This window comes from Takifugu flavidus, chromosome 1 (genome assembly GCF_003711565.1).
Source record: "Takifugu flavidus isolate HTHZ2018 chromosome 1, ASM371156v2, whole genome shotgun sequence".
Lineage (NCBI taxonomy): Eukaryota > Metazoa > Chordata > Actinopteri > Tetraodontiformes > Tetraodontidae > Takifugu > Takifugu flavidus.
Window position 1 is genome coordinate 10,385,573 of NC_079520.1, and position 20,994 is coordinate 10,406,566.

A 20,994-nucleotide genomic window follows, 5' to 3' on the forward strand; every position below is an offset into this window, starting at 1 on the left:
AAATGAAGCTTTCTCATCCACGAGCACGCCTACTCTTTGTGGCTGCTTCATCCATGTTGTTGTCTGCCTGTAGTTTGTGTTGCGGCGAACTCGTCTGTTATAATAAACTGCAGTAAACAGCCAAGTCAAAACAAGTAGAGGGAAGAACTAGAAGAAGAGACAGGTTGGCATCATCCAGTCGCCACCAGTGTCTGAGCTGATAAGCAGCAGGCATCTGTTGGGCATCTCGAGCTGAACACTTTTAAGAGAAGCGGCATCTGTCTTCCCGTCCTGCCTGTGAAAAGGAGGAAAATCGAGAGAGAATCTTCAGCGCGCTGCCTGGAAACCAACTTTGAGATGTGCTTGGTTTCATACAGGCAGCCTTAATAGAACTTCTTCAAAGTGGCCTTTAAGTTCAGAGTGGAAGTTTTCTTTTCCCTGATAAAAAAAATATGTGTTTTGCAGATTTATGCAGCTTTTCATGTGACTAAGGTTATCTTGGCAATAAGCAATGATTCAGACGAGGGCCTGGGAGCTAAATGCAAAACGGTGCACTTTTAAACACTATTTTAGGAGAGCTGATGCAAATGAACTTTGATAACTCAAGCTCCATTGCTAAAAATGCACTAACTAATGACATCCATGCAGGGAGGGAGTGGACACATATATGCGAACATTCCCCCTATATCTACAATTTACCCTCAGCAAGAAAGCACTTACAGTGACCACTGAAGTGACATTTACGTCCTCATTTGAGGTGATCCACTTGTCATATTGACTCAGTTTCACACATTTCTAGACATCCTTACACTCCTACACTGTGACTGAAGGATAATTACATGCCGACGAGAGGAAGGAAAAAAACCATCACAGCGCATGAGAATAAAGTTCAACATATATCAGCATCAGCCTGGATAGAGATCTCTAATGATATCTCTGGTGGGCTGTTTGTACAGCCTTGCCAAGTTTCTAGCTCAAGTTAGAACTTACATCAATCAAACTTAAATCACATTATATGGTATTTTGGGTCATGTCAGAAGTCATTATCAAAGGCAAAAAGGCCTGCAAGTGTTTTAAATAACCAGGGGGTGTTGATACAATGGCGCGTGCGTCCTTGGGTGAATGAGGACAGGTTCAAGAGGAAACAAATTTTCACTGACATAAAAGAGCCTCCGATAAAAGCAGCACAGCACAACAGCGTGGTGGTAGCCCGCGTTCTCGTGAGAATCATTGGGTGGGGGGGCACAGGAGAGATGTTTTTTGTATATTTCAAGATATTTTACTGCTGGGAGGAGCATGCAAGGCTGTGTGCATAATTAGGCACTGGGGCTATGACTCACAGCTATGATCTTTCATGCTAAAATAGTACTCATATTGGTGAGTGTATTTTGGCCCTCAGACTATTACGAATACAGTGGGGAATATTTCTGACCGTCTTCTGCTTCCGTTCAGCGATGTCTTCCTGTCTGCAGATGCAAAATCCTTCAAGCAGCTACAATTCGCCACTTGTTACCCATGAAGTTATTTTAGGGGCAGAAATGTTCTGTTGTCTGAGGCATGAAATTTATTGTCTGCTCTTTCAGCATGCAAATGAGCTGGCGCCTATATCAGGTCGTGTTACGAACCCGAGGCCTGCATACGGCTGAAGCCTAAATACAGGACACAATAGGCTGCTGTACAAACACATGAGGGGGCTCTTTTTTGATGGAAAGTCTGAATAACTCAAAATAAAAAAAGGAATTGCCTTTGAATTCATTCAGCAACTGTATGGTAATGGCACTGCCAACACTCTGGGCACTTATTCTGTTGGATTTTTTTTATGCTCCTAAGTCACATATTCATCTCATTTGAAAACACAAAAAATACAAATAGAATATCTAACCTTGTCACCACAACACCCTGAAACAGGTACCTTTATAACACATCTGGTTTGCTAACTCTTAATTGGTTGTAGCACGTTGCAGACTGATGTATGCACAAAGGCGTAAGCTCCCATTGGCAGAATCCGGGATAAAATCTTGTGAATGTGCCACCAGCGAAACCCTTGTTTACGTGGAATTAATGACTTCTATGATAAGAGAATGTACCGACAGTAAATAACACAAGTGACAACTTAACAACGTGGCAGCTGAGTGTTCAGGGAAGCGAACGTCTTTCTTTTAGCCAGAATCTTTGTCAGGATGTCATTAAGCGCAGAGATGCACAAGTGCACATTCTAATAACTCTACTAACAAACTTTTGTTTTCGAAGAAAAAAAAACACCCACTATGTCCTTGCATAAATATATGCCAAGTAGATAAATACACAACAAACATACAATATGTGTGACCTTGAGGCTGGAAGTTGCAGAATATTCATGTACAGCACCCTTAAGAAAGGTATAGCAGCATCATTATGGCTCAGATTAATGTATGAAATTCTTGAACACCATGTGCAGCACATTTATTTAACAGCATGTGCAGCAAAATCAGCATATTTCACAGCATGGCTTTGGTATTTATTATATTTATTTAAGAGAATATAATGAAAAATGTAGTGAGTAGACAGCTAGCCCACCGTGGATATTTGATCCACATGGGCAGGCGGCCCAGAAGCCCATGAGAATCCTGCAGGACACACAAGACACTCGCTTTCACCTCAAGTCACTAAGTGGTTCATGGCGGAAGAGTACAGCCCTCAGACCTCTGCTGATCATTACCCTTCATTCAACATTTACGGGTTAGTTTACAGACGTCGCTCATTAGCATGCCTGAAACCTCTTTGGAGCTCACTGTAGTCAACAGACGGCTAAACAGAGGGGAAGGACACGCGGCGTACTGAGACACATCGCGGCATCCTGAGGAGCGGCACAAAGGCAAACATCCTCTCCAGTTGCACATCAAGTCTAGTCAGACATTGTCAACAAGACGCGAGTGGATATGCAGCTAAAGATAGATTCAATGATGGCAACAAGGCATTTTAGTGGTGGGGGAGCTTTGTTTCTCTGTACTAGGAATTGACAGGCAGGTGGAGTGTCGGGGAAAAAGCACCAGCAATATGCTGCAGCCTAAAGTCAAAACCCAATATCCATATCAATCTGCTCTGAAGGTCAAGACGAAAAAAATAAACATACCTGGTTTAATTGAACAATAATTAAAGAACATGCATTTTGGACGGTGCAGCTGTGATCTGCAGGTGAGTCTTGATGCATGTATGAGACTGAGAGGGGTTCTGTAAAAGAGGTTTCTGATCAAATCTACAGCAAAGGCAGAAATGGTAGCGGCAATAAGAGGATTGAGGTATTTTAATACACAGCTGCCAAATCCAAGATTGGTGGTAACAGCTGTGAAATGAGTCTTTTCCTATTCTCTGATATGAATCTGCTCATAAAATAAACCCATCCCTCAAATTCTTAATGGCAAAATGGAGTACAAAAGAAAGATGGCAGCCAAGCAAATGACCATGGCAGCCGACGGACGGCCCTGTTCCTATTATAGAACGATTACCAAACCGCCACGACCTTTAATGGACAAGGAAAACATTTCTGAACAAAAAATGATCCACCTTTTGACTTCAGGGATTTAAAAAAGAAATGAATGCCCAGACTAGATCGATGTCGTCAGTATAGAGCTGAACATGACTCTCCTGAAGAAGAGCCTTGAAGAACCATCTGACTATTCCAAGAGAAGCTCAGACACCAGAGGCTCCACATAGAAAAGGAAACAATTTTTTAAGGATGACCACAGATGCCAGGAGAACATTTTTCTTTTCTTTTTTCTTTAAAAATTTGCAAACATTTGGAAAAAACAAATTTAAAATAATGTCCACTGAGAATGAAAGTGAACAACTTGCAATGAGAATCTCCCATGAGGTCATCTTGTTATTGGCGAACATGATCGATGACACGGAGGCAGGGGTCCAGAAATTCCCTCTGCTGCAGGGAGACAAGTCACTAATTGTCCGTGTTCCTCCCCTTGGACAATGCCACCATTGTTGGGTCTGCACGGAGCACACGGTGCTGCTGTGTACCAACTAATCAAGACCTCTCCATTACAACGCCAAACATCTGCCAACCCACGCTTGCAAAAAAAGGGGGATGCAACAGCAGAACCAAAACCATGCCCTGCTCGGGGTATTTCAGTCCCAGATCCAACTCCACGTGTGACTGACAGCAAGGTCACAATGATCTGACAGTACATCACAGTGGAACTGGCGTCTGCTGCTGGGGCCTGCAGTCACCTGGCCCTCCTCTCAGAAGGCACTCCCATTTAGCCCTTTTAATCCTCTCCATCCCATTACATGACAGCGGAGACCCTGTGCACATTACACGCCTCAGCAGAGATCATTCACCTCGCTGTCTCAGTATCACATATAACATCATCACAGTTATTTCTGTCCCATCTTCCTCTGATGGAAGGGAGCGAATACAGCTGGACGGGAGACGGGAGCGCAGAACAGGACATTCTAGCAGGTCTCCCTTCAGTCCGCACATTCGAGCACTTCACGTTTTTGTCATAAACACAGAGAAGGAAAAACCTTCAGATTTTAGCGGGGATATTTTCATGACAACAGTGTTCTAAATAAAGTTTGCTATGGAGACCGCTCAATTTTAGAGCAAACACTGAGACGGTTGGACTTGCTGTTTCCTTGGTTTCCCCGCATTGACAGTCTCCAGCCTGGTCTGGCCAGCGGGCATCACCTTCGTCTTTCTGAATTACCTCTCCAGCCGAGCCTTTGGGCTCGAGATTACAACAACGCTTCTGTCAACATCATGACTGTGACGCTGTCATTCCACCTGACCTGGTTTCTTCTGTTTGACCAAACACAACAGCATAAATCTGGCCTGCACCACCGCAGCGCCTCAGTGGTCCTGGACACTGAGCCGCAACGAGAAAAAAAACCCCAAACCTGCATGTTTCTCTCTGTCGATGCTTTTTTAGATTGACAGCTGTGAAGAGTTGCGACATATCCGCAGATATTTAAAGATATCCAGGAGAAAACAGCCGTCATCCAACATCTGTGCTAGTGGCAGCGTCATTTGTGGACCGCTGGAGTTAATAGAGTGTGATGGGAATATTTAAGAGCCCTTCCATGAGGACCATCTACCTATCCGTCTGTCTGTCCGTCCATCCGTCTGTCTGTCCGTCCGTCCGTCCGTCCATGCATCCATCCATCCATCCATCCATCCATCCATCCATCCAACTATCTATCTATCTATCTATCTATCTATCTATCTATCTATCTATCTATCTATCTATCTATCTATCTATCTATCTATCTATCTATCTATCTATCTATCTATCTATCTATCTATCCATCCATCCATCCATCCATCCATCCATCCATCCATCCATCCATCCATCCATCCATCCATCCATCCATCCATCCATCCATCCATCCATCTATCTATCTATCTATCTGCCCAAGTAAATAAATCTGTTTTCGATTCATCACATTCCTGCGAGTTTCTCGGGTTCGCTACAAACGAGGGAGTCGCTACGTGCAGAGCGACGCTGCAGTAAAACACACAGAAGCCTGAGTGTTCAAACACATTTCACACCACAAAGGACACGCGGATGGCAGCTGAGGCACAAAGAATACGGACAAAACAAATAACTGTTTTGGACCCTGCTGCATCCTCAAGCTTCCAGCCATATGGATTCATTTAGGGCTTAATGTTATATGATGTGCTGTTATTTGTGTTAGGGCTCCACTGAGACTTAGCAGCTTTGCATTATGATTCTAGCCACCATAGGGTCCATTTTGATACAATTTTAGGCTCTCATTTTTGTATTTAGAGGACACTTTTCTGGTGGAAAAACTCATATCAAAGTGTCCGCAAACTCCCCGAGGGACCGGCGTTTATTTTAAACCTGTCATAGATCGAATGTTGCATGCGTGAGAGGCAGTATGTTAGGGCTTGAAGGGCATGCCCATTACTGTGGGAATTTGCTGAGCTGCTGATAAGGCACTGTCTCTGCAGAAGACATGTAAGGTTAGGACCAGATCAAAAGCCATTTATTCAGGGTGACATCATCAGGACACCGGGGAGATTGAATTTCTCACTCGGCCTAGGAGACAGGCTTTGACGCCAGAGGAATGAATCAGGTAGTGTCTGATCCAGCCGTCTCTGACCAGGTGTGCCTGTCATTAAATACGCAGCTTTTTAATTGTGCCAGATTTCCTGCTTTATTGGACTTGCAGACAGATAAAGTAAAAAAAAAAGAAAGAAAGAAAGAAAGAATTTTCTTTCTGTATTGTGTGACATCAGAGAACTGTTCAAACTGGGTATATAGTTCTGTTTGGAAACATTTATGTCTTATGTAATAGTCTGGAATAATCTAGCACATTAACAACATTGCATTTTTAGCTGTATTTAGGACCGTGACAGACCTGCCGTGGGTTTTCATGCAGTGATATAATAACCCTCCTGTGTGGCTCATATTAAAGGATGATTCATGGTTACGGGCTGATGCTGCTGGAGCTCTGCAGGAGCCAGCACTTCCACTTCACCTCATCACGATACAAGTTAATATGCCGAGCTGACCATTCATTATCTGTGCTTGGTTAGCACAGAGCAGACCTCCACACGCACGCCACCTCTGGGGACTCTTTACACCTGGCACTGATGCTGGCTGACATGATGTCGTTATTGCAGGTTGACCATCAGCTAAGAAAGCATCACGGCCGCAGTACCCCCACCCCCCTTCCTCTTTAAATTTCTGAACAGCAAAAGTCTCGGTCGCCGCAGGGATGCCGGCTGTAGGGTTTTACATCAGCATCTAGAACGTGCGTTTTAAAAGTTGGTCCACTTCGCTGCAGGGGCGACGCGGTCCTACATTATGACCATGTTGCACTTTGCAAAATGCAACTTTTTCATTGACAGCTTTAAACGCGGAATATACAGCCTAAATAACAAAAAAACTGCCTGGCCGGCGTGATGCCTGATGAGACGGTGCAGCCTTACCTGAGATCTCCTGAAGGGGAACATGCGTGAAGCTGAAACCTTTGGCGACGCAAGCTTCCCTCACCTCGCTGCAGTTCCGCGCCTTGACATCTGCTCTGGCTGCCACGGAGAGCAGTGAAAAAGTACAAATGAAAGTCTGTAATCTGAGCATTGTTGGCTGCTGTGGAGATCCTCTTCCTCTGCAGTATCCCGCTGACTGATAAAGAGTCCCCCCGCAGTAGCTCCGCAAGGACTTGATGAATAAGCGTTTAATGGCCGCAACTGCAATATTGGGGTTTACCAACACATTGCTCCGCAGGAGGAAAGGCTTCTAACGCAGATGACAACGGCTAAAAGTCCCCTGGCGTTTGGGAACAGAGGACAGGTGCTACATGAATCCAGACAGTGCGCTTCGCGCCGCGCTCGCTCAACTTGTGTGCGCAGAGTGGAGCTCCGGGCGCTGCGCTGGAGTGGAACTGCTGCGTGGAGCAGCGAGCTCTTCCTCCACTCTACAGAGGCTGGCATGGCAAAGAGGGAGACAAAATATGGAGTGGAATCCAGTCTCGCCCTGCAGACTCCAGAGTGAGGGACGCGCGCTTAAATACCACCGTAGGATAAATCGAGGTTTGCATGAAAGCCTGCGTGTATCTGATAAAGAGAGAAATTGGCCATCTGGAGAAATGAACAGATTCTGAACTAAACTTGCTGAATGAGATGCAAATCTTTACATTACAAATAATTAATTGGTTTAATCGCCATATTATTATTGCTGTTGTTGTTTTTCTTGTTATTTTAAATCCCTATTGATAATATATGCATAATTCTGTACGCTTTTCTTTCCCAACTGAAAATGATAAAGCACAACTTTGCTGATGCTAAATTAGAAAATGACACAGTGGCAAACACATTTTTATACAATGAGTTGTCCTGTCTCTTTGTTCGGCCACGTCGATTCATTTCACATTTCTTTGCCTCCATGAAATATTCACTTTCATTAAAGTGTTTTCATGCATTAGACATCACAGCTAAACTCCAGCAGCGCACATGAAAGATGTAGTAATGGGTAAGATGAAAAAACTGTGATTTCATGGCTCTATTGATTTTGGAACAGCTTGATCGCAGAGTAGATCAGCAGTGGATTAACGCGGCTCCCATCGCAGGGCAAAAGGATCCAACTGGGATGGGATCATCATATTTTGAAAGGCTTGCTTCAGAGGATGGGACTCCTGCTGGATCACATCTTCCTATCCAAAGCCGAAGTTTAAGACTGAAACGGTGCGACAGATTCTCTTGTGTTTCTGCTGTCAGCATTTTTCTCTTTGATAAGATTCATTAAATTCATGTTGCAGCTTGAAGATTTGCTTGAAGTTTCTGTTCCTTCTGGGCTCCAACAACACTTATACCAGCTATTAATGGCGGCATATTATTTTCATGGATCAATGATGTGGAAACGCCCTGATGAGGAACCTAACAGCACATTCACAGGTAGGAATGAGCCTGATTATAACGCCATAATTACCAAATACAGGAAGTGTTCTATAACAACACACAGCGACACAAACCTCCCAGTTTTTTGTTTTTTTTGTTTGTTTTTTTGAAGCCATATCATTCAATTTTGGCAAATGTCTCATTATTTGATGAAAGTAGAGTCAGAACGGCCTGGCTCTTTCAGTCACATTTAAATATCTGATGAGCTGAAAAAGAGGACAGATGTGTGGCTGTAATTAGGTGTGAATAGAATATTCCGAGAGGCCCCTCAGTTAGTCCTGCCTTCACTAATGTGTGTGAGAGTCCAGGGCTGGCAGCGTCCAGCAGACTGACGCCTGTATGAACTACCATGAGGTTACCCTTGGCAACAGCACTCAGGGTAATTGTACAACAAACTGTGTCAATGGCAGGACATTGCATTATACACACCGTGCACGCCCCACACACACACGGATAGAACCACAGGGGCTTGGGATGGAACCAGTGTCCTCCATTTCACTAGAGCAACATCTGCACCACATGACCTGCAGCTACAGGACTGAAGGATATGGATGTTGGCCAAACACAATTCTGACAAAAATATGACCATTGCTGAGATTTATTGTTATTATTTATTGTTCTGATATAATGTGATGCAATGCAAAGTTAATTTTTCATGGACTGGTAAAAGACAACCTTGAACTCATCTGATTTAAAGGAGGGAAGGTTTCCAGATGACTCTGGTCAGGGGGCAGCTGAAGGGGCATGTGGAGTAAACACGGCTACTCACTCCCCAGGTGGAACACATGCTGGACGATGGAAGTCAGCATGAAGTCAGCATGAAGCTGCCTAGTTTGTGACAGGTGGGCCCCACGGTTGCAGAGGTAACTTGGGCTTTTAATGAACAGGTTGAAGTTGTCAGTGTAGTGGACCCCTTTGTGGTCTGCAGAGGGAATAGAGCCAGGAGCTGAGGCAGAAGGAACGGACGGCTAAAGCATTCGGCATTTATCTGCTGCCATCTCTCCGAGAAAAACAATGCGTGGCGACATTGAAGAAGTGCCTACCTTGGATAGATCGCAGCTGGGATGAGTTGCTGTTACAGTCTGGGCCGGCAACAGCGGACATGATGGACTTCCTGCGGACAACCTCCCTCAGTAATCTCCAGCGGGAGGCTGCAGACGATGTCTGGGTTCTGGAGTGGTTTTGATTTATAATGCTGTCTTAACATATATTATTAAAAATCCAATCTTATTGATGGATTTTTGGGGTTTTATTGTACAGCTTATCAAGCGTTTATCAGTTTTGATGGGTTTAATCTGAGCATGTTGGGCTGTGGCTTTTCTCCTTCATACTTTCTCCCCCAAATAGAGAGAAGCCAGGTGAAGTTGTCTGCTTCCTTGACATTGACCTCAGGAGGCATGTTTGGCCAGGAGGAGGCAGACCTAGGACAGACTGGAGGATTTCTGTCTCCCATTGAGCTCTACTAGAGCTTGGAGCTGAAGGAGGTAGAGGGAAAGGCTAATCTGGGATACTCTAGTGAAATTAGTGCTCAAAGTAAGTAGAGAAACATGGAATGAATGGGAGAAGTTAATGTTTGAGTGTGTTTTTACACCAAACATTTCTTTTAAACAACCCAGAAATATCCTAAACGGCAAATATCATTAAAAGGGAGAATTGCACTATCTGCATTTATATGTGCATCCAGTTCCTCTGGTGTATGCCATTTGTATAATGCTGCATGTATTTTCTATTTCAGATTGTCCAGCTCTTTCAGGATTCCCATAGGCACCTGGAGCCAGTTTCCTCTTCCTCTGTGCATTAGGTTTATCTCGGGGTCTCGTTCCATCTGGTTATAGCCCATACTTCTCCAAAGAAAAAGTGTAAGTCAGCCACAGCTCAAGTGAGACAGGAGACTGATGCTCTGTAAAGGGATTTGTATTATCTTGGTCGAACCACCGCTTGGCAAAGCGGCAGAAACTGCAGCCAGCACAGTGACTAAAATATAACTTCAATCGCTTGACAGTGCAGAAAGTAAACACGAAAGAATTAAAGTCCAAACTGCCCCACTTTAACAGTCCCTGTGAAAACACAGCAGGTGAGGGAATCTGGGAGTTTCAGAAGGATAAACCCCACCAGAAAAGAGCCAGATTAACATATAAATAAATTAATCCAACTTATTAAAGTAAACTTTCTTGGGTACTGTCCCGCCTGCTGCCTGTACTCAGGCTGCAGGTCCCCCGGGTCTGTGGCTGATGACATAAAGCATTAACTAAAGCTAATTTGTATTAATGGGATGGAGGAGCGATCGCAAATTACACGTTTCATTGGACCATTTTTGAATTTTAACCCTTAATTCTGTTTTCATTTCCAATGTTACGTGTGACCTGACGTGTCAGCCTCAAGCCTTTACTTTCCTTCCATCCTAAGTAACATTCTTTTGGTGGACAAGCAGCTTCAGTGACAAATTTCTGCTTTTCATTGCAATAGCAGAAGAAACTTTCAGATTTACAATTCACCACTTCACACTCACACACGGGCTGCGTGGCATCTTTTCATGCGGCAGTATGGAGGCGGGCACTACGCCGTAACTCCACGCCTAAAAATGCCGATATAGAATTCAGCTGCACTCGGTTCATTAGTGTATTTGTCAAAATCTTTCAAGCAATTATCAGATTCCATTAATCATTTTGAGTGTTGTCAGAGTCTAAACGTCGTGCACATTCAAAGGTTACCATCACACCCACAGGAGGCTTTTAAAGCTCGCAGCAAACAGGAAAGTTTAGTGAAATTGATGTTGAAATGTTAAATCACCGTTTCACATAAACACGCAGCTGCACCACAGTGACCGAGATCATTGGGCAGATGTTTCATATAGAGCTTTAAATCCAGGTAACCTTTAGCCTGCCGCTACAATGCGCTTTCCTTCCATCACGGCCATGATGAAGACTGCTTCGGAATTGTTGCTGCCTATCATTTATATGGTGATTTACTTCGGATCCTGAAGGTTTCTTTGGTATTGAAAAGCAATTTGATATTTTATTCTTATTTTTTGTTACGATGCATCACTGAAAAGATAAAACCATTTGAATATTGTCTCAGGAGTAAAAGCAAAAGGTGAACATAAAATGCTTTATGTTCAAGTCTGAGGGGGACAGGAAAGTCATCACAACCGTCAACAGTCTTTCAGCCGAAAGCCTCTAAAAATATGATTTTTCCCATTATTTTACGCACTGAACTTCTCAACCTGCCAGACAGTGCGGCTCTGGGTGGCAGACTTTTATAAACATTTATTTTATGAACATTTATAAAATGAAATATAAGCACATTTGAGAAAAAATAAAGTTTTTCCCCTCTCTTTTAAAATTCTTATGCCGCTCCTGCCTTGTGCTTGGGATTGCAAACGCTGCAAAATTGAAACACTGTCTGGATGAAAGAGGCTGTATCATTTTTCTGTTGCCTTATTTTACCTCGCTGAGTTTTGAAATGGGGCCTTTTGCTGAACATTGTGAAGCAACGTCTCCCGCCACAGCAGACTGAAGCTCAGAGAACAGGGACTCCAGGCCCTGTGGAACAGGTCGTTGCGTTACCTTGTGCAACACTTTCAAACCAGGAAGAGGCGCCAACGATTTGCTCAGTTTATTAGATAACTTTCAGTAGATTATGTACCCAGGAGTGCAGTTCCTGTGAGATGAAATATCCCAAAAACATCTCACACCTCTTTTGCAGTTTGAGAGAGTCTGAAGAAGAAATTCAAATCACAACAAAACACCTATTAGGGACCCAGTTTTTCCTGCCTTTTTTTGCCACACAAACTGCTCTAATAAAGACTCATGACAAATTACATCAGATATCATGTAAAGAACAAAATCATGTGCAGATATCAGTTAAGAACACGCTATCAAAATGAGGAAAGAAGCAGCAGCTATTGAACGGCCGCGGGGAGAGCTCACTGAAAGGAAAATGTGAAACAGGTCTCCGCTTCACGTTTTAATTGTGTCGAATGGGCTAACAGCGTTCACGAGCACAAAACCGCCCAAATGTGTTCAATTATCAAAACAAAGGAGGCTTGAAGTGCAGAGCACAACTGATCATTTACTCGGAAAAATTAAAAGCTGCAGTGCAGCAATAAATACATATCAGGGATGAAACGATCAGAGGGACGGAGCTGAAAGGTAAAGGAAAAAATCTGAAAATGAAGCTGTGAGCTTTGATAATGTTGTGGTGAGTGAATTTTCAACCATCTATTGTCAGAATTCAAAAGGAATACAGATGGAGGTTAGTGTACAGACAATAACCATAGAAATTTTGTTCAAATAACAATGGCATATATATGTGACGTTACTGACAGGGAGGGATAAATTGATTCGCCTTCAGACAGACATGAGGCATCTGTGAGATATCAGGTTTGTCAATAAGCAACTAGAATGTGTCACTATCGCTCGATTAAAAAAATAAATCTTGCAAACTGCTGATTGTAAGTTCTAATGTTTAAATATGTCAAACAAAAGAAATTCCAAACTTTGAAAACGCATGGCAGTTGTCATGGAAACACCCACTCTGTTCCCCGTGACTCATGAAAAGGGGAGAGGGTTTGATTCCTGATACCCGTATTGTTGCTACGAGATGTTTCCTCATCGATGAGACTCAGAGGTCACATGATCTTACAAAGACCGCACGATGGTGGGCTTGATGGAGGTCTGGTTCAAATGGATGTGCACAGCCTGAGACATAAACTATCACTCTGGAAGAGTAAAAAACCACAGCCTTTTTATTAGCTGGAATGCCACAGTAACAGAAATCATATTTTTAGCTGAACATCTGAGATATAATTGTGCATTTACGTGACCACCCGCACTCATTTCCTGGCATCTTTCACTAATGGAACTTCCATAAATGGGCCAGAAAGGTCCCACACTCTCTCTGTATGCCCGAGGCAAACTCAGACTGAATATATTTCCATTTATCAGCCCGCATCATCGCAGAAATTGCTCATTGTATTAGAAACAAACATGACTTTGGGGCATGTTTGTCTTGGACTGTCAATGGCAAATAAAACCATTAAATAATGACAAACGATCTGCACTCAAAATATGCAAATAGACAAAACAACAAATCAGATTTTAGCCGAGATTTTTTTTCTTTTTTTCCTGTCTGCAATAATCTGCTGCGGCTTTTTGAAGGCAGCAAGATCTTACATTTCGAAAACCTCCCTCAAAACCTGGATTGTAGAATGAGGAGAATAAATCCTGACATGACCCACAAACAGGAGCCAACGTTTGTGCCAAAGCAGCGAAGCCGTGTGAATTAGCACTCAAACACAAGTGTTCTCATCTCCGGCCTCATCTGGGGTTTGTGCTTCTTTTCAAGTGTGTACAAACACTAATCTGACCATAATTAAGAGATCTCCATCAAGATGCAGGAGAACGCACAAATATTAGAAGACCAAATACTTAAACAGGTCTCTGCAAATGGAATTTGCTGGAGACAATAAGCGTATTCGCTGTATTTGTGCGCCCATATGGAAGCTGCAGTCCAGGCTTTGGCTGATGATCCCTCACGTGCCATCAGAGACCTCACATTAACCTGCATTTATCAGCCATAACACACTGCCAGACTCTGTTGACCAACACTGTATGTGAGTTAAAAGTCAGATGCCCGCGTTTGAAGATTCTCTCCGATCATTTTACTGACGTTCACCAAAAGACATTTAATATGCCATGCGGGCCTTCGAGCTCTTCTTTCCTTCCTCAGAGGGCATCTAATGAATCAGCAGCGGATACAGACACAGCCCAGGTCAACATCACAAGAGTGCTCATCTATTCAGCACTCCAGATGATTTGGAATGTTCTGCACTGTGCTTTTCTATACTGCTAATACATTCTGGAAAGCAAAAGGAGAAAAACAGTCTGACTAATTATTTCTTATGGATTTGCTCTGAGCGATGCTCCTCCACCTTTGTGAGTGTTATGTTGAGTCAGTCAGATACAAATGTCACGCGATTCAAGCAGCAGAACAATCAATGGCTCCTGGGCAGGATTACATTCTTTCTTATTTGTGCTCATTAATTCTTCTAAATCCTGCCTCGTGCCACTCAACAAGTCCTTAAAATGTCTGTGGAAAGAAACTAGGGTGACACCTTTTTTGAGGCTATTTATGAGGCAAAAGTGAGAAGTGAAAGCATTTCAATTTTTCTTGAAAGTATTCCAAAAAAAAATTGACCTCTCGGATTTGCATCATTTTCAGACCAATCTCAAAAGTTCCTTTTGTGCCTGAAGTTTTAGAAAAAGTGACTTCTAAAGAGGTTTTCAACTTCTTTTGTCAAAATAATTTCTTTGAGATATCCAAGTCTGGTTTTATAGTGTTAGCAAATGCTCAATGTCCCAAATAAATCATATTGTTAACAGATATAGGAGAAATGGGGTCTAGAACACTGGTCTAAACTGGATTGATTCAGAAGGTTTTGTCTAACCTCTCGTGGTCACCGTAGGGCCACAGGGTCTAACGTGCCTGGTCTCCTGAGTCACGAGGCTGATGACACATCGATGGACCTTCTGTTGCAGCTCTGCTCTGCCTGGCTCGTCCCAAAAGCCCCTCTCTCACCTGCCACTACAGTGCAAACTGAGCAGCGAAGCTTCTACACACGTCATCACATCACCGCCATGCTGGCCTCTCGCCACTGGTGGCCCAACCATTTTAGAATTGATTTTAAAACTGTACTGGTCACTTCTGAAGCACGTATGGGTCTGGTCCCCACTGGCCTGAGAGAATTGTTGACACCGGCAGACTGAGATCTCTGATTGTTTCGTTTTCCTCCCTCACTAAAGGTGACTTTTGCAGCCAGGGCCTTGTGGTTGTGGAACAGCCAGCCCAGGAGATGGGCCTGGCTCGGTCCGTGACTTCTTTTAGAGCTCTTTTAGTCTTCTTTACAGAGAGGCTTTCATGTGATGTTCTTAAAAATGTTGCATCATCATACTTCGGTACTGTAAAGAGTCCACTTTATTTGCTGTGCTGCTGTTTTTAACTGCGAAATCCCCTAATATCCTTGATTTTAACCGGTGTTTATTATTACATCTAGCTTAAAACTGTGTGTGCATATGGATATATATATGAGCAGGAAATCAACTGTGTCTGTGTAAAACAGAACAAAACAGGAAGTGATGGATTTGTTAGTATAAGTCTGTTGAAGATGTCCAGAACCCTGAAGCCTAAATCATAAAGGGAAGTCAACTGAGTGGCAGGCAAATTTTAGTTGACTTGTTCAATTTCTCATTCAGCAAAGCATAGCAAGAGCAGGGTGGATCAATGCAACCCAATTAGAAAGTCAGTATCTCTGGGATCAAAGGCCTAGTCTGATCTTTGGGATCTGACCATTAGACAATACACTAATATAGAACCTAGCTGACAGCCGTATCCAATCCCCTGACACTCCTCCACCGCTGCGGACAGAATATCAACAGTCTTCCATTGTTACAAGCCTTATGTAATCAATTTCAATCTAAGGCGAGTGGTCAATCACTTTCCAATAGTGGACACCCAGAGCCTGCAAATAAGTGTGAGAGGTGAGATGCTGCTCGAGCTCTGCTGTCTGAGCAGTCAAGAAAGAAGAAGGTTGGAAACGCTGCAGCCGGGGCAAACAAATCAGAAACTCTGACACCTCTCCACTCCTCTATATTCTAATTTATTACAAGCTCTGTCTCCCTGAAAGGGTAATGATTCAGACTTTTCCCGGTAACCCAGGAGATGCTTATATAAAAGATATATTCCGAGCCAATTTACCTGTGGGAATCAATACATCACAACGCTCCGGATGGGCTACGAGCACAGATAAGACAAGATGGATGGAGCGGGAGATGGAGCAGTGATGTTTAATCTGGGATGGCGCTGAAACGTCCACGTTAGTTAAACTGATGTGACAATGTGTTTGTTTTTGTGCTGTTGTATACTTGTTGAGAAGAAGAAGAAAAACATGTTTATGTAGCGGGACGAGAGCGTGCGTGTCTGCAGGAAGTGGGACGGGATTTACTCCATCAACCCCCGAAAGGTTGCTTTCGAAAGCGAAAGCACTGAAGGCAAATTGCAGCGTGCGCGTCCGCCTCAAGATGGGATTCCTCAGGGCATTGTCTCAGATGACAGCATTCCCCTTCCTTTATACGAATCCCCGTGCTCGTCTTTGTGTCCGTCAAAGAAAAACGTTGTGCGTTTCCTCTCACAGATTATTGCCTCTGCACCAATAAACACGCATCAAGAGGAAAAACTTTTCAAAATGAAGGTGCAATGTCCTAGAAACTGATCATTGTTGGTGTTTAGTTCACTGCCAGCCTGTAAAAACTAGTGGACAGGAAAACACAGGTTCTTGGTTACAGGTGTGTCCGACCACCAGCCTAAAATGGTGGAAACGTCGATTGCTACCCGAACCTTCCTCAGTTTTAGGTAGAAATGCGCCATCTAACATATAAAACAGCTCAGACAGCCGCTAACATGTCCAGGGGGGTCACAAATCTTCTTCTGATTAAAGGGAATTTTCTTCAAGGAAGTGACACGCTCTGAGAAGCCTACATCACCAGTATGCAAGGGGCCACGTACCTTGGGGAACCCAAGTCTAATTTGCTTCCAACCTAAAAGGCTGATAATAGTGCTGATCTGACAGGCAGCCAAATCCCAGACCGCCTCATCAAGAATGCATTCGATTTTAAACATCAAACTGTTCACTCCAAAAAAATATATAAATAAAAAAATTGAAATGCCCTTTGAATGAAAGAAAGTTAGATGTCACTGAAAAACCTTAAGGAGTCCTTGATATGCTTGACAGGGCTGAAACACTACCAGCTTCAGTGCTATTATTTCATGGATGGTCCAGATTTTTAATTAGGCAGATTTCAAAGTCACACACTGGGAGACTGGCACAAGTTTACAGCTGAGCATGAGTTTCAGTGCAGCAAGAAACACACAAAACCATTATTATTATGATAATACAGGGTTATAGACAGCTGACTTCATGGTGAAGGCCTCTGACATCTGAAAAAGTCAAAGATGACTTCATATCACGTTCGAATAGAGTGAATATATATAGTGTAGAAGGTAAATGTCAGGAAAGTCATACAGATCACAGTGTAATGCAGAGCAAATCAATCCTGGCACTTAAAGAGATGGCATTCAAGGGAAACATTTTAAATGTGCTGGCATTAAAAATAAAGGCTGCATTAACAACTTGTGCCCTGCCTGTAAGCCTGTAAGTAAAGTCATCAGTATGTGAGCCAGCTAGCAGGAAAAGATCAGAGATCCAATGAAAAGAATGTGCGACTGTCTGTGTGTGTGTGTGCGTGTGTGTGTGTGTGTGTGTGTGTGTGCGTGCGTGCGTGCGTGTGTGCGTGTGTGTGTGTTTCCATTTTGGAATGAAAAGGGTTTGATATCACAAATCAGCAATTACAGTCTAAAAACTAAAATACAAACAGCAGCACACTGTTGCTGTGATAAAGTTGAGTAAATTGCTAAAAGGGAGAGATGCAATTTTATATGATCTGGTGACGTTTCCGATCCAACAGCAGTATTAAAAATGCACTGAGACCGACATCAGCAGTTCGATGAGATTATGTCTAAAAATATTCCTCTTTCAGCAGCTAAAGTTTGCTACAGTGCCCTCTAAGTCATGATGTGTTTAATCTTATGCATAAAAAGTTGCCATTCCCAGTTGCCATTAGAAAATTCACACCGTGTGACATGCTTCCATGCAGATCTTCTCTCGAGGCCTGTAAAATCCCATTACATGTATGAAATCTCTCTCGTTTGATAATAAGGGAACAGCGACTCTCACGCAGGCCTTGATTTGCCCTGAACACAATCCACCCACTAATTCATAAATATGCTCTTTAAGCCTGGTGTTTCCACATGTCCCACGCATCCCTTTTGTGAAAATTCTTTGATTTCCCCTTCTTTGACAATGAAAAGCATGCGCCGTTTCAAATCTCATTTGTAGCAGACTATATGTGGTGGGAATCTTTCTGCCTTTGCTGTGGAAATCCGGCAGCGTTTTCATAAAAACTGGATTTTTCACAGCATTCAGAGCACCGCACTGACGTCAGCCTCACTGGGGGGCGGGTGGTGGTGGTGGTGGTGGCGGGGGGGTTGTCTATCCAGCTGTTGCTGTTGAAAATGTCGACTAATGTGAGTTTGAAAAAGAAGGGAGGTCGCTGGGACACGTGGCAGATGCGCAACAAAGGGGGGCGACAAGCGGGCGTTCGGAACTGCAGCAGCGACGCGCAGGGGCTCGTCAGGCTGCATCCAAAGTCAAATATTAGTTTATCTCCGTTAACTGGTAGATCTTTAGCAGCAGCCAGTGATGTGTTTCATCCCCCGTTGGCCCCAGCTGTCTCGTTTGACATTGCCTGCAGGAGTACGCGTGTCAAGCGTGATTTTCCGACAAGTGGGGTCAAACCGGCAATTCTCCAGACCGAAGACGGGGACAGATAATTGCTCGCAGCTTCACTTTGTAAACTTCTGCAGGATGAAGCTGGAAAAATTATGGTAATTTAGCCGGTCCAATTAGGAGACGCGGTGATCTAATATTAGCTCAGAGGGGAAACACTTTGAGATGACAAATGACATGATTCATTGGCCACAGTGGAACCGTAAACGCGAGGTTTCCCTGCGAGTGAGGCGGGAGGCGCCGGGGTGGGATTTCAGACAGTCGTGATGCGGGTCTGGTTGTTTTGAGAATTTTTGTCATTTTTCTTTCATCTCCTGCTAATCATCATTTGCTCAGTACCAGGGCCATAAAGGGGAGCTGGATCCTCCCTCGCTGGGAGAGCATGAACACACTAAGAGGTGCAGTTTCGGTCATTTAAACCTCCTGCAACAGCTATTGCCTGGTTAATAATGGACAGATGTTTAAATCACGGAGCTTTTCTGCTTCTCACCCACAGACCCAGCAACAGAGCACAAGACCTCCCGTTTCCCCTTTAGAGACACTTTGCTAATTAACGAGACGCTGCGGGGAAGCCGGCGTGTCTCCCCTGAGAAAATCAATACATCATCTGAGCTCTCAATGGGTCTCTTCTGCCACGAGGTTCGGTTTCTCACAGATCTTTGATTCTCCTCTTCCAAATGTGTGCAGGACAACATTACGGGCAACAAGATAATATCGTGTCTGCTCAGAAGGACACTGAAATCTTGGAAAACTCTAACTGTGCTTGGGAGGGAAACAAAAAGGAATTTAATAGTGAAAGCAAAAAAGCCACGGTGCCATTATATAATTATCATAAAATGGGCTGAATAGAAATAATTAATCAACTGGCTGTTGTGAATAAATATAACTTGCAGATGCTCATCAGACGTTCTGGCTGCCAGACCATCAAAAATGAAACTCAGGCTTCAAAGGCTCTGATGTACAGGCTGCTGCTGAACATCAGAGCTATTCCTGACAATCACTGCCTACATATAGAGACGAAGAAACATATAAGTAGGATCACATAGAGTTAGTTAGGGTCGGCAACGTTACAGTTATAGTTGTTATCTAATGTATTCTACTAGATTAATTTTGCATGTTTTATTAACACTTTGACTGACTGCACAGGCCTGACCAGGATGTCTGGTTTAATGATCTGATCTGCCTAAAGACAAAACATCCTTCAGTTTAGTGAGAAATTCAACCAATACCCTCCAAGTGTAATACATTGTAATTAACACCACTACAAACAATCAAGAATCTGAATCAGACTCCAGATCGACTCATAGCCTCACTTGTCTGGTTTATGAGTGTCTCAACTAGCAGCCCTGAAGGCTAACATTAGCACGCCATGCTAGCAGCGAAACAACACTTTATTATTGACTTCTTTAACTGGAGGACAGAATCGTAAATACCGTGACAGGAGCGTCATGTCAATATGCTACACATGTGATACAATCATGCAGCTTTTTAATACACACAACAATGGATGGTGAAATGCAGAAATCGTTCTTGAGCTTATCACCATATCCATCATTTTACAGATTTTTGTCGGTTTCTTCCACCAAACATGCACAAAAGGATTAATGTTCTGGCTTTCACACATGTTCTGTCAATCAGGAACCTTCTGAAAACATCTACTTGAGATGTCCTTCAGCAGTCTGCCTCCTGTGGTGTCTTTCTTCCTTAGAGGATACAAATATTGAGAAAATAAAAGTTTAAGGCTACATCCTGGCAGGTTATGTGCTTTTTTTGACTCATCTAAACCACCGAGGTTTCCTTTAAACCCTTAAAGCTGAAAAGCTGAAGGTGAAAAAGAAATCTCCTTCTGTGAAGCCAAAAATTCTCTTGTGAAACATCCCAGAATAAATCAAAGTGTTGATGACCGCAGCAAAACGTGCTTTATTTTCAAATGTTTAAAATTTCATTTTTTTTCATCGTTATTCGTAAGGTGTTGCATTTTATTAAATTTGTAAAATTAAGATTAGATTAGATTAGATCAAATTAGATAACAATCATTAGATTAGATTAGATTAGATTAGATTAGATTAGATTAGATTAGATTAGATTAGATTAGATTAGATTAGATTAGATTAGATCGGATCGGATCGGATCGGATCGGATCGGAATGATTAGTAGTGGCTGCTAGCAGCTCAGTCTGTCGGGGAAGTTGAACCTGTTT

At 43.2% G+C, this 20,994-nt stretch overlaps 1 protein-coding gene across 2 annotated transcripts in view; it reads right to left on the reverse strand.

Annotated features, from left to right (window-relative positions):
• Nucleotides 1-7,425, reverse strand: part of gpc6b (glypican 6b) — a 51,700-nt gene extending 44,275 nt beyond the window's left edge. The window contains exon 1 of one of the 2 annotated variants that reach the window (XM_057040960.1): nucleotides 6,926-7,425. In XM_057040960.1, the coding sequence (XP_056896940.1) occupies nucleotides 6,926-7,076 (151 nt within the window). In that variant the 5' untranslated portion in view covers nucleotides 7,077-7,425. The remainder of the gene's footprint in view (nucleotides 1-6,925) is intronic. The other variant, XM_057040966.1, reaches the window with a different exon arrangement.
• Nucleotides 7,426-20,994: the final 13,569 nt, after the last annotated feature.